Raw genomic sequence first — 13675 nt, forward strand, 5'->3', positions numbered from 1 at the left:
CCCCCCCCCCCCCCCCCCCCCCCCCCCCCCCCCCCCCCCCCCCCCCCCCCCCCCCCCCCCCCCCCCCCCCCCCCCCCCCCCCCCCCTCCCCCCCCCCCCCCCCCCCCCCCCCCCCCCCCCCCCCCCCCCCCACTCCCCCCCCCCCCCCCCCCCCCCCCCCCACCAAACCACCCCCCCCCCCCCCCCCCCCCCCCCCCGCGCGGGGGGGGGGTCCCCCCCCCCCCCCCCCCCCTCCCCCCCGTTTGAGTTTGGCGTGGCTTGCCTGCTCGGGTTGACAAGCTCCGGACCTGGGGTTGCCGCGCCTGGCACGTTGTCACGGCACCTCGCGGCAAGCTGGACAACACAGCCGTCTCCTATGACTTTGTCGGGTACGAGAGCGACTTGCGCCTCTATTGTCTTTACAGCCCAATCGCTCGCTGCCTCGTCCGCTCCTGCAACGTCCGATTTGTTGAGACCGAGTTCCCGTACCGGTCGGCTCTGCCCGGCACCAGCTCCGCGCCGCCTCCGCTGCTCACCTTCCAGCCGGGAGCAGTCCCGCATGTGCCCGCTCCCCCCTTCAATTGCGCAGACTCCGGCCGCGCGCGCCGCGCCCGACGCCGTCGCTCCCGGGCCTCGCCGCTACAACACCGGCACGCCGCAGACACCGCATCCGGCCCGGCCTGTCTTTGCGCGTAACGCCGCGCCGTCCGCATTGCTCGCGCCCTCCTTGCCGGACCCGCTCAACTTGCTTGCCAATCCTTTCAGAGCGTCGTTTGCAGAGGCCGCCGCACGTGTTGCCGCCGCAGGTGACTCGCTTGACGCGCACGGCGACAACTTTGAGCTGCCCTTGTTGGATCTGCGCAAACAGGGCAAGGCCGGTTGCGATCCCAATGCCAACAAGTGGCGCGACGGCGAGGCGAGCAAGTTCTCCTTGCTCTGCAATAACTTCAAGGTCTTCCACGCCGTCAACCGTGCCGCTGTTCGCGCCGGCGGCAAGGTCCTCGGTTGTTGCTTTGTCTACCGCCGCAAGAAGGACCAGCACGGCCGCGTCATTGGGCACAAGGTCCGCCTTGTTGTCCAGGGCTTCTCTCAGCGCCCCGGGGTGGATTTTTGCAAGACCTTTGTTGCCTCCGTTGCCAAGTTCATCTTGGTCCACATACTCCTCGTCCTCGCGGCCCGACACCCTGCACGTCAATCAGGCAGACGTTGACAAAGCCTATCTTCACAGTGCGCTCGACAAGGAGCTCTGCATGCGCATCCCTAAGGGCATTGACAATGCTTCCCTTGCCGGCAAGGTGCTCCGGCTTAATTGCGTGCTCTACTGGCTGAAGCAGGCCGGCCGGGTCTGGAACCACCGCATCCATGCCATCCTCCAGCGCCTCAGGTACCGCCGCACAACATCTGACGCGTGTGTCTATGTGCAGAGCAAGCAGGGGCACCACCCCTACATCGCCTTCTTCGTTGACAACCTCCTGTTTGTCTCTCCCTTGACTGCCACAATGGACCAGATCGAGGACGGCCTCCGCAAGGGGTACAACATCAAGGACCTTGGACTGGCACAGTGCATCCTGGGCATCCAGGTTCTTTGCTGCTCCAACGGCTCCGTCTTCCTCTCCCAGCGCGCCCGCCCACCTTGTAGACGTCCTGGCTTGTCTTGGCCAGGCCGGCTGCAAGTTGTCCCCAGTGCCAATGATTTCCACCTCACAGCTTTGCATGTCGCCGCTGAACCACTTGTCAACCACTTGCCCTTGCCATCCTTCTGCTGCGGGAAAAGTCCAGGCCGTCAGGTCTCATGCACGCCATGCTTGGCACTTGCGGATCTTGCTCAAGCTGTTGGCGTCCTTGGTAGCCACGCTGCCTCCCCCCCCCCCCCCTTGACTCTGCGCATTGGGCTGCTGTTGTCCGCGTCTACCGGTACATTGGGCACCCTCAAGTTTGGCTTTGAGCACTGCTCAAAGAACTCCCGGCTATCCAGCTTTGAGGTGTACAGTGACTCTGATGACTGGGATGTGTGCCGCAACTCTGCCTGGTCCACCATGGGTTTTGCCTTTGTCCTTGCTGGTGGTGCCGCTTCCTGGTTGTCCAAGCTGCAGCCTGCCTTGTTGCCTCATTGACTGAGGCTGAATACCGTGGTCTCCCCCCTGCAGCAAACGCGGGTGTCTTCCCCGCTCAGCTATTGGGCAAGCTTGGTGTCAACTCCCCTTTCCCTGCCCAGCTCCTTAGCAACAAACAAGATGCAAACGCTGTTATTGCATCACTGGTTGCCAGTGACACCTAAAGTGGCTCACACTGCACGCACCTCCAAGCATCAGTCAAGTGGCTTTGCGGTCATGTTACAAAGCCTCTTGGCTGTGGCTGTTAGGTCGCCAATTTGACTCTCTTGCTGGTGTTGCTCTCTCTCCTTTTTTGTCACTCTCTCTGCTTGTTCCCCCTCTTCTGGCAGGCGCTGGCTCACTGGGCGCTTGCGCCTCTCTCTGGTCCTCCTTGGCAATTGTCTCTGTTACCAAGTAGCAGGTCTGTTGTGTCTCTCTGTCAAGTCCCGCATCTCTGCAATCTAAGTCAGTGATTGTCTCTATTGCCAAGGAGCAGCTCAACACAATGCTGCATCATTGAAGGTGTCCTAGGCTTCCTCAAGCTTGCCGCCGTGCCGCGCCAAAGGACCTTGTGATTGAGGCTCTTGCCGGTTGCACCTATGTGATAACCCGCTCCCTGCACTTGGCCCTTGCTGGGCACGTCCTGCTTGCTGTGTGGCGCAAGCAACCTGTCCAAGCTGACAACCTCTGGGTCTGGGGCTGCCGCGCATGGCACACGATGATGCACAGCTGCGCCAAACTCAACATTTGCACTGTGCTGTGCGTCTTTGTTGGCTACGACGGCTTTCTTTGTTGGCTACGACGGCAACACGCCCCCCCGCCTGCCCCTTTGAGCCCAGCAGCGGTTGCACCATTTGCTCATGGGACGTGCAATTCATTGAGGACAACTCCCTGTCCTTGACAAACCACTCACACACCAAGGCCGCTCTGACCTCTGGAGGCAAAGCGCTCATCTTCACGTTGTCAAGCCTTGCGCGCAAGCCTTTGCCTCCACACCTTGCTCCCAGCCCAACCACGCCGCATTGTCCACCGCACCCTGGCGCAAGGGCCCATTTGCTGCCTGCGCTGGTGCGCTACCGTCATATAAACATGCGCAGACCAACGTACTTGCGCACGCTTGCGCCGTCCCTGCTGCCGGCACCTGCTCCTGCAACCGCCTAGCTGCCGTCCTTGCCAAACCACTTGATCTCCTCTCTGACCACTTCTTGGAGGACGTTGTTGCACTCTCTGCCACTATTGGCAGGTCCCTTGCTGCGCCTGACAAGGCCTTGATGCTAACGCTGCATTTGTCCAACCCGCGCAGTCATGCTGAGGGGGTGCGCAATGTCACTTTGCATCTTAGCACCAGGGCAAGCACAACAAGTTCATCTTCTTACCCAACAAAAACAGCATTGACCACATTGTTGACTGCGCCTCGCTGCTGTCGGGCACAAAAGTTGAAACTCCTTGGGTCCTGCTTCGTCTGCCGCCGGAAGGAGGACCACCACGACAGGGTCACAAGACACACAGTCCGCCTTGTTGCACAGAGTCGTTCTGAGCATCCAGGTTCACGCTGCTTTGTCAGATCCATCTATCCCTCCAAGTGCGCCTACCATGCAGACATTGTCCCTTGTCTTGGCCAGGCTGGCTGCAAGTTGTCCCCAACGCTGATGAAGTCCCAATTCCCAGCTTTGCTTGTCACCTGCAGGACCACCCCCCTTTGCCCTCTGTCTGTTGCCGGTATCTCCAAGCCGTAACATCCCTCATGTGTGCCGTGCTTGGCACTTGCTCAGACCTCACTCACGCTGTCAGCTGTTAGGGTCCTTGCTTGCCACACTGCCAGCCTGGACATGGACCGTTGGCCCCCCCTTGTCTGCATGTGCTGGTACATTGCCGGTACCCTTGACTTTGACATTGAGTACTGCCCAGATGACTCCCTGCTATCTGGCTTTGAGGTGTATAGCAACTCTGACTGGGGCGCGTGCCCAGACTCTGTCAGGTCCACCATGGATGCTGCCTTTGGCCTCACTGGCGGCGCTATCTTCTGCTTGTCCAAGCTGCAGCCCATGCCGCCTTGGACCCCACACTGCATAGGAATGCTTCTTCCCTGCTCAGCTGTTCGGGAAACTTGGTTTTGACTTTGCCATTCCCACAGGCTCTTCAGCAACGGCCAGGGCGCCGACGCGCTCTCATGTGACCCTCAGTTCCACAAACAGACCTGCCATCTCCAACTCACAGAGCACTCTGTGCGTGAGATGGTCCAGCAGGACGTGATTGTGTTGAGTACATTCTCACGGCCTGCATGACAGCCATTGCCATGACCAAGATGCCCCCCCTGCCAGCGTTCACCACGCACCGCACTGCCTCCAGCGTCTTTTTGCACCATTCAGAGGAGGGTGTTATTCCATTGTCAGCTGCCAGTGACCTCTAAAGTTGGTCTCAGTGCACACACCTTCAAGCTGCAGTCAAGTGGTTGCGCAGTTCATGCAAGTGGCTATGCGCCATGACCAACGCCACTTGAAGCCAGTTTTCTTTGCCAGATGAATGACGTGAAAAGATGCGCCTCAATGCCAGCGCAAGCCAAGTAGATGAAAGATCACTTGGCCAGACATGATACAGGAGCACATCTGAGGAATGTGCGGCACCGTGGCAAGGACAACTTGGTAGGCCGCAGCAGTGTCTGCCAGACATTCCTGCAGGCCTGACAGGCTTGCCTGTGCCTTGAGTGTAGCTAAGCCGGGTGGAGAGCACAGATGCTGCTCAAAGCCTGCCATTGCAAGTCAGAGGCTGGTGACGCTGTTTTTCTTTCTGACCAATCTGGGGTGTGGTACACTATGCTCTTAGCTGTCTATAGATGCACAGCAGGCTGGTGCAAGCACGCACCGTGGGTCAACATTGACAGATTGCTGGAGTGTGACTCAAGTGAAGTGAGGTGAAGGTATTGCTGGGTTGCACAACGTGCTTGCAATGCTTGTCTTTCTGTGCCAAAACGCAAATTGGGATTAAACCCCACAGGATCACTGTAGGCGCTCTGGGGGCGGAAGACCATTGTCAACTGGCCTTTTTCTCATCAGCTGTGTTTGAATGCAGAAGACTCTGCGCTTTTGTGCGGATGTGGGAGAGTAGTCTGAGCAATACTTTGGAACTGTAGCAATGGCGTAAGCAGACTGAAGGGAAGGTTGGACAGATGAAAATGCCAGCTTTGTGTTTCAAACCGAGGCTGGTTGTTCCGGTGTCTTGCTGGCTTGGGCACGTCATGAAGCGTTGGATCCGATGAGCTGACAATAAGTATATAGCAAAGAGAAACAGAACCTGGATTGTAATCCCGTGTCAGCTTGATTGTGAGGTGCAAATGGCGGCGGCATAATCCAAAATCATGCCGCATGACACAGGCGGGGACACACAAAGGCAGAATGGGCCGTTTTGTGCACTCTGGATTCTGTGCTTGTATGCACTGCCACAGCGGCATCTGTAGAGACTGCGGTGCCGACACAATACAGCATTTGGCAAGTCGTTGTGACCAATACTTGTCAATGCTCAAGCATCTTCTGCAGCGTAAATTTGGTGAGAAAAGGAGGCATGTCCTCTGCCAAAGGTCCAAACGCACTACAATTGGGCGGACGGGTAAGAAACAAGCATGACTTGCCATGCAGGCCCAATTGTCTCCGTGCTCTGTGCAGCTGCTGAGCTGCGTTAGTGCAGTGACGTCTTCTGCAAAAGCATTGCCAATCAGGTGCCCAAGGCACCAGGTTGCTAGAGACCCTTAGCTCAATGAGAGAGCAGCCGGACCTGCAATGGCACAAAACAATCCAGGAGTTTTGCGGAAGAAGCAGTGCAACATGTTGTCTCTTGCGCAAAGGTCCTGTCGTTTTCCAAACAGCATTGAATTGCGGAAGTTGGCCGGCAGAGTGGGATACAGGCATGTGCAGGTCACACGGAGCCACAGGCCAAAACAGAGTGCAAGCGAGCGTGCTCGACAGAGCCCACGCATGGCGTAGGCGTGAGCGACTTTGCAACCTGCGCTTTGCACGGCGGAACAAGAAGTGCACGGAAGAAGGGCAACAGAGCGCTTCGGTGGCGCAGGGGAGTGTCCCCGTGAATCGCTCGAAAGACAGACAGTGCCATGCAAGGCCTCCAAGACAGATCAACTGTTGCGTGCGCTCAGCGGTGCGCTAGCGCAACCCGTGAGCTTGCGCCTGTTCCCGGATGATGAGCCTGGTGGCAGCTCGCCAGTTCCCGAGGCTGTTGAATCGCATGAGAGCTCCAAAGTGCACAAATAGACCGTAGAATGAAGTTTAAGCTGATCTGACACCAGTATCTGCGCTGATCAAGCACTCAAGGGAGGTAAGCCTTACGGGGCTCGGGTGAAGTTCGTGACGAGCGAGAGGCGCGAGACCGCGCATCCAGGCAGGCACAGCCTTTGTCACAGCACGCGCAAGCTCGCCAATTATTGTCGTTTGGCATCTGCGGACGGAGCAAGAGCGAACCCGAGGGCTGAAGCGGAAGCGGAGGTTGGACGACGACGCGCCGCACTGTTCGCAACATCACGAGCTGCGAGCGAGCTTGGCCGCGCCAGGAAGGCCGATACGGATGCTCCCGCACAGCGCCACGCCCGTGCAAGCGGTGGCGCCCTCGCTCTCGTCGGCGACGGCCACGGCCGACACAGCTCCGCCGCGACGCTCGTCAACGGGGCGCGTCCGAGACTCGTTTGCGGCCATTGCACAGCAGGAGAAAGGTGCGTCTGCGCGCTCTCGCGACGTCGTGCTCTCCCGGCGCTCAGTCGCGGTCCGACTCGTCCTTGATGTCGCTCTTCCCCCACACGGACCCCCAAGCGGCGCCGTCCTGACTCTCTTCGCGCGTCATGCAGCTCTGCAGAGCGATCCCAAGTACCGCAAGTACGCCACGGCCGTGGACAAGACGCTCCAGGCGTTCGACCAGGTCAATGAATGGGCCGATTTCATCACCTTCCTCGCCAAGCTCCTCAAAGTGCGCACACGAGGCAGCCTTTTCGGACGATCTGACATCACGGTAGCAAGCTGAACCAAGTTTCTCCGTCAACAGTGTCTTCAAGCTGCACCACAGTTCCCCGTCATCCCGCACAAGCTCATCGTCGCCAAGCGACTCTCCCAATGCCTCAACCCGGCATTGCCCACGGGAGTACATCAGCGAGCTCTCGACGTCTACACTCATATCCTGACGACCATCGGCGTAAGTCGTCATCTCTGAATCAGGCACCACCCGCCCGACTGATCTGTCCCTCACTCAGCCCGACAACCTGCGGCGCGACCTCCCGGCCTGGAGTAGCGGGCTCTTCCCCTTCTTCCAGTACGCCGCTACAAGCGTCAAGCCCATCGTCCTCAACATGTATGAGCGCTTCTACCTCCCACTGCAAGAGGACCTGCGACCAGCGACCAAAGCGTTCATCCTCGCTCTGCTTCCGGGCCTCGAGGAGGAGACGGGGGAGTGGTTCGAGAAGGTGGGAAGGCTCGCGAACGTATCGCTTCATGGGGCAGTACTGACAGCCCCCTTTGCGCGCAGGTTGCTGCCCTCCTGGACCGACTCTCTGGCACCGTCTCGCCGTCGTTCTTTTTCCAGAATCTGTGGCTGGTTCTCATCACCGCTCCGACCTCTCGCATTCCCGCCATCAACTACCTGTCCCGCCGACTGCCGAAGGTCTCGCCTGTCAAGACCGCACCGAACGACGCGCAACCGACACCGACCGTCCAGGACGACGATGGTTTATCGGACATTGTCGGGCAGGATGTCGGCCTGATGGTACGGGGGTTCGCCGCAGCGCTCGAGGATGATAAGGTCCTAGTGCAGCGCGGCATACTCGACCTCCTGAACGGCACGCTCAGGCTCGACAGCCCGGGCTTTCGCAAGTGAGTACCGAGTTTGCCGGTCGCGCACACGTAAGCTGACCCGTTCGGACGTCCCCTGTAGCTGTCGGCGCGCAGACCAGGTCTTGCTCATGCGAGCTGTCTTGGGAGTCGTCCTGCGCCGCGATCTCTCGCTCTCGCGGCGACTCTACACCTGGCTTCTCGGAAGCTCCGATGCGTCATCTTCTCAAGTCGAGCATCTCCGAGCGTACGGCCTCTCGCTACTGCACGAGTCACTCCTGGCCGAGATGAGCGCCGTCGCCGGCCTCGCATCCGACCAGACGACTGAGCGGCAGCGACCCTTCAAGATCTTCATCTCGCTGCTGGACAAGTGGGAGATCGGGGCGAATCTTACCGAGGTCGGTGTACTCGACGCGTTCCAGGCTCTGAAGGAGGATCTGCGACCGGGAGATGCTCACGACGATGTGCGTGTCGACTGGCCGTTCGACCGGTGTCCCTGATACTGACCCCGTGCGCGCAACAGCTTCTCATGACCGGCAACATGCTCTTCGAGGTCCTCGATCCTTTCCTTTTGTGGAAGCAGCTCTATCTCACCTCGCGGGATGAAGTCGAGGGCATCCAAGACGGCGAGAAGGAGCGGTCAAGCTCTCTCGAATTGGCGCGGTTCGTCATTCGCACGTTTCGTATACACGACGAGGAGGTACAGAAGCTTCACGCTCCCGTGGTTGCTTTCGCTCTGCTCGACACGATCAAGGCAAGTTTATCAGCAGTGGTGGGCGTTGACCCGAGCTGATCAGCCCTGCCCGCAGGCTCGCTCTCATTGCGCCGCGCAACAGACGGCAGACCCGATGGCCCTTGTGTCGGCGCTCGAACTCGTCGACGAGCTGTTGCGCGAGGTCCCTTCGACATTTTTCCAAGCATCGCAGACGCCTTCCGCCGCGGACAATGCAAGCGTCGCCAGACCCCTGGCCGACGTGCTGTACAGCTCGAGCGACATGAAGAGCGCTTCACTGCCCGAAGTGGACGGCCGCGTACTGCTCGCAGCCGGTTTGAGTGCGGCTTTCGACATCGTCGAAGCGTGCGTGGCGGAGCCGCACGCTAATGCGCCCGCCACATTTACCTTGACCGCCGTCAAGCTCCTCACGCGCCTCCATGAGGTGGTCCTCGATTTGGACACGTCTGGCGTTGACGTCGTGTGGCAGCCGGCCGACTGGATCAACTCCATCGCCGCTTTCATTGCCTCGACTCGCGCCAACCCAGCAACATTCCGCATCGACGCAGCGCTCGTCAAGCTCATTCTTGATCTCGCTGCGGCACAAGGTCTCCGGCCCCCGGCGAAGGTTGACCGGAGGTCCGTTGTCGAGGTGATGGCGAAGAAGGTGGGTAGACCTTCATCGTATCCTCCAGCGACGCTTTACAGATGCCGACATCTTGTTCCACAGCTTCTCGACTATCTTGTGTCTGGCAACGCGCCGTGCTACCTCGAAGCGGCGGACCTACTCTGGCAGGTTGGCGGCCTCTCGCCACGCCGCGATCTCGAGACGATGATCTCTGCGCATCTGGGCTCGCCAGATCCCGTCGAGCGCGCAAGGGCGTTTGAATCGTTCGGGAACCTGTGGCGCTTCGTCGGCAAGTCGCTGGTCGAATCGCGCTTCCTTCCACAGCTCTCGCGCTGCCAAACGCTGACTTGACTCGCTTCCGCATACAGAGGACGCACAATTGCCGGGAGTCGTGCTGCGCAAGCCAATGTTCGCCATGCTCGACAGCCTCAAGTCCGAGGATCTAGCTACGAGACGTGCGGCCGAAGCTTGGATGCGCTGCAGTCTCAAGTCGTATATCCGGTGTGTGCGCACCCATTTTGTGCCTTCGTCCTCTCGCGCTCACAATTGTCAGAACAGCGTCCTCGACCCGCTCGTACTCGCTCTTCTCGATCCCGCCATCAAGCCGCTGGCGCGAACCGTCAAGATCGATGACGTTCGCGTCCCCGTTCTTGCATACGCGGAGTCGTTCGATCAGGCAGTAGTGCTTCATGCGCTCGATAATCTTCTCGCGCTGGCGCGCTTCGGCGGACAAGGCTTCATCCGCATCGCCAAAGGTTCCTTCCTCAAGCATACGCTCGATCCAGCCCTCCGCGAGCGAGTCCTGACAGGTACATATTGTCCGTGTTCACCATCAACCACCGCGTTGACAAGCTGCGTGGCCCGCAGCGAATCTCGAAACGCTCACATATCTCGATGGCATGATCGCCCTCCTCCTTCGGTTCGTGCCAATCGCTCGATACGCTGCGCATCGGCAGCCTGACCGACCTGTGGTCCCGCAGCTTCCTTCGTGCAGATCCCGATGGGTCACTCAACGCGGCACTCGCACCACTCAACTCGCACATTCACGCCGTTGTCGCCGAGCTTCTGCAAGTTCTCATCTCGCGCGGCGAATCGGAGCTCGCCGGGATTTCCACGATAGAGTCGTCGCTCATGGTTCGCCTGTACCTGAGCGTGCACCGCGAGGAACTCGACTTGCAGAACAAGCTGCTGCACGTCCTGCACTCCGTCACTTTCGCGAACGGAGGCCTCGACCGCTCGCATGCGAAGTCTGCGTCCGTCTCAACGACGCTCGAGGCATCGGCGAACGAAGCACACCCGCCCGATCTCACGCGCGACGAATTCTTCGTCCGCATTGTCTCCGACGCCATCGCGCAACACAACAACGCCGTGACGCACCACTGGGTCGACTTCCTCCTCATGACGATCCAGCAGTTCCGCCGCTCTCTCCAGACTGTACTGCTTCCCCTCATCGATTGTCTCTGCGCACGCCTCGCAAAACTCGTGCGCGACTTCCAGGAGTGCTACACCGTCAGCAACCTCGATGCTCCAATGCCCGCCTCGTCCACTACGGATGCCGAATTCACGGTTCTCACAAACGCGCTCGAGCGCCTCTTGCTGATGGCCGTGGCCGAAACGGCACCAGCCGGCTCCGACGACGATGCGCGGTCTACGACCGGCGGGTTGAGCAGCGATCCGTCGTCAAGCGCAACTGGCGGCGGCGGCGGAGGTCTGCTCGGCTACATGACGGGCGTTCTGAGTCACCAAGAGCTTGACTCGGCGGATGTGCCCGAGCAAGTCAAGGTGCACCTTGGCTCTCTGGCTTCGCGAGCTTGACTGAACGTGCCCGTTGACACGTCTGTTGCCCAACAGCTGCGCCATCAGGCGCTGCAGCGCTTGCGCTCCGCCGTTGACGTACTCATCTTAGCATGGGATATCACGGCAGAGCTGGAAGGCGACGTCGAGGACGACAGGAGCAGCTCGCAGACGCATTTTGCCGTCCGTATGCGAGTCCGGGCGCGTCGCGCCCTCGAGCGACTCAATAAGACGCTGCCGCACGAGGTGCTCGAAAATATCACGAGTTATTGGCACCGTGAGCGACCTATGGTGCGCGACTTTGCCCACTCTGTGAAGGCGGGGCTGACTCGGCTCGCCAGCAGTCGCCGACGGCGGAGGACCGACTCTTCGCAATGCTCAAGGTGCTCTCACCGAGCGCTCCAGGTGTTGTAACAAGCCTGTGCGAGCGGGTCAACCCGAAGAGCGCCTCGAGCAGGCGTCCCAGTCCTTTGAACCTGTGCGTCCCGAATGGCCTCGACACTCACAAGCGTGAATGACCAGATACACTCTACCGCGCAGCGCGGACAGTATCACGTTTGCATTCCTCGAAGCCTACCTCGAGCGCGCGGCAGGCGCCACAGCCGTCCAGGTCTGGCCGACTCTGCTCGCTTTCGCACGCGAGATCCTCGCGAATCAGTCGGCGAACCGCTCGCTCCTTTTCCCGACACTGCGGTGCGACTCGTTGTTCCTCCATCCACAGGCCGTCCATATGCTAATTGGTTGGAAAACAGCTGCGTGACCACGTTGACAGAGAAGGCGTCGCAGACCAGCGCACTCGAAGATCGACGAGTCCGGCGCGAATTACAGGACACGTTTGTGCGCCTCGCCGACGCCACGATACAGGCCGCAGGACGCGCGTCCGAGTCAAGCAGCTGGCTCCGCAAGAGTGCACCCGATGAGAGTAACGATGGCGCGCTTTCTCTCCGTGCGCATCCAACCCCCTTGCTGACTTGCTGGATGACACAGCCGGCGATACGGATAGTCTCACGACAGAGAAGGGCAAGGCTGATGGACAGTCAAGCATCATGAACGGCGAGAAGAAGTCGGCGAGCGAGAAGTCGGTCGTTCTAGAGGTGAGTCGATTCTTCCTTGCGCATACGCTACAATCCGCTGACCGGAACCTTTTGCTGCAGATCACTCTGTATCTTGCGCAGCGAGTCGTGCCTGGGCTCCGACGCTTCCTGATTGATGCCGACCGTACCGCGAGCATCTGCTCAAACATGATCTATTACATCGTCGGCCCCGCGCTCAAGACTCGCACCAAGTACGCGCAGCTTTGCGAAGCTTCGGGATCCTATGCAAACTGAGCTCACGTCGCTCTACAGGTCGATTGACGCCGATCCCGTCATCTTCGAACTGCTTCACGAGATGTCGCAGAACTCGCACGCGGTCAAGGCGTGGCGCTCCCTCGTCTCGGATACCTTCACCGACAACCGATTTTTCAACGCATCGCCTTCAGCCGATCAGTACTGGGGCCCGCTGATTCAGGCTCTCGTAACGTCGGACAAGGAGCGCTTTGCGGATCTCGCCTGTGCGTGTCGTCCACGCCTGCCCTGCCTCGGTAGCACATTGAATGCTCATCACAACTGGTATACAGCCAAGGTCTCGACGACTTCGTCGGCCAACATCTTCACGAACCGCGAACTCGAAAGTTTGTCCCGAGCGCTCGCCCTCCGGCGCCTTACCTACATCCTCCTGTCGGGTCCGAAGGACCGCTATCTCACGCAGCTTCCCATCATCCAAGAGAAGCTCGTCGACCTCCTGCGAGCTCCTGTCGGTGATATGGTTCATGCAGAGGTGCGTACTCTCGTCGCTCAGCACTTGTTCTGCGGTTGACGCCTCCGGACAGGTCTACTTGTGCTTGAGGGTCCTCTTCTGCCGCATCGACAACCAACACCTTTCGGGCCTCTGGCCGGTCATCTTGACGGAGCTGGTGCGTGCTGCTTTCCGGAATCCGGCGAAGCCCGCGATCTGACTGGAAATTCCACGGCGCAGCTTCGACTGTTCGACTCGCTTGTTGAGCACGCCGTACCGGACGGATCCGACCTTCTACAGCTCGTTTTCTCCGCCTGCAAATTCCTCGACCTCACGCTCGTTCTGCAAACCGAAGACTTCCAAATGTGCGCCGTCGTGCTCCTTCCCCCTTCCGGTGGAGACTCGCAGCATACCAACCTGGCCCAAATGTCACAGTCACGAGTGGATGTTCGTCACCGACACAGTCGACGCCATCTACCCGCCCGATTCGTGGCTCCCGCAGGCAATCATGGACCGCCTTGGCGACATGCTGTCGAACCCGCGCAGCTCCAGCAGCGCAAGTTCATCCGGCCAGGCAAACGCCAGCAGCGGGATCGAGAGCGGGTCAACTCCGCTTGAAGAAGGCGAGTCTTCGGCGGCACGTCGACCCATTCTCAAGGCTCGCCGTGTCGGCTCGATTCACGAACTCGACGAATTTTTCGGCACCGTGAGCCTCACGGCATACGAGTCGGTCTACATGTCCGGCACGCGAGTTGATCACGCTGCCGTCGAGCGGTCACTGAGACGAGATGTTTTCGAAGGAGCGTAGCGCGGAAATCGCCGACCCTTGCCGCGCTCGTCTCCGAGTTTCTCCCCGCCGCGGCCATTTCCTTTC

General features: G+C 59.8%; 2 protein-coding genes across 2 annotated transcripts; both read left to right on the forward strand.

The window, feature by feature from the left end:
• Positions 1-538: 538 nt before the first annotated feature.
• Positions 539-1705, forward strand: JCM10292_007108 (uncharacterized protein; the record flags this gene model as incomplete). The annotated part of the gene is made up of 3 exons (XM_076648184.1): positions 539-1042; positions 1179-1540; positions 1687-1705. The coding sequence occupies 3 exons, from the start codon at positions 539-541 to the stop codon at positions 1703-1705; spliced, it is 885 nt and encodes a 294-aa protein (XP_076506131.1).
• A 4936-nt stretch (positions 1706-6641) lies between these two features.
• On the forward strand, positions 6642-13609 carry DOP1 (Dop1p; the record flags this gene model as incomplete). The annotated part of the gene is made up of 24 exons (XM_076648185.1): positions 6642-6786; positions 6919-7037; positions 7113-7259; positions 7318-7527; positions 7590-7933; positions 7995-8355; positions 8415-8645; positions 8701-9270; positions 9334-9520; positions 9600-9732; positions 9790-10040; positions 10099-10150; positions 10212-11013; positions 11083-11316; positions 11370-11503; positions 11566-11718; positions 11778-11947; positions 12013-12119; positions 12180-12310; positions 12372-12577; positions 12644-12843; positions 12896-12979; positions 13042-13166; positions 13237-13609. 24 exons carry the CDS (start codon positions 6642-6644, stop codon positions 13607-13609), a joined length of 5469 nt encoding a protein of 1822 aa, XP_076506132.1.
• Positions 13610-13675: the final 66 nt, after the last annotated feature.

Source organism: Rhodotorula paludigena (assembly GCF_050403205.1).
Source record: "Rhodotorula paludigena JCM10292 DNA, Rt_paludigena_JCM10292v1_ctg14, whole genome shotgun sequence".
Lineage (NCBI taxonomy): Eukaryota > Fungi > Basidiomycota > Microbotryomycetes > Sporidiobolales > Sporidiobolaceae > Rhodotorula > Rhodotorula paludigena.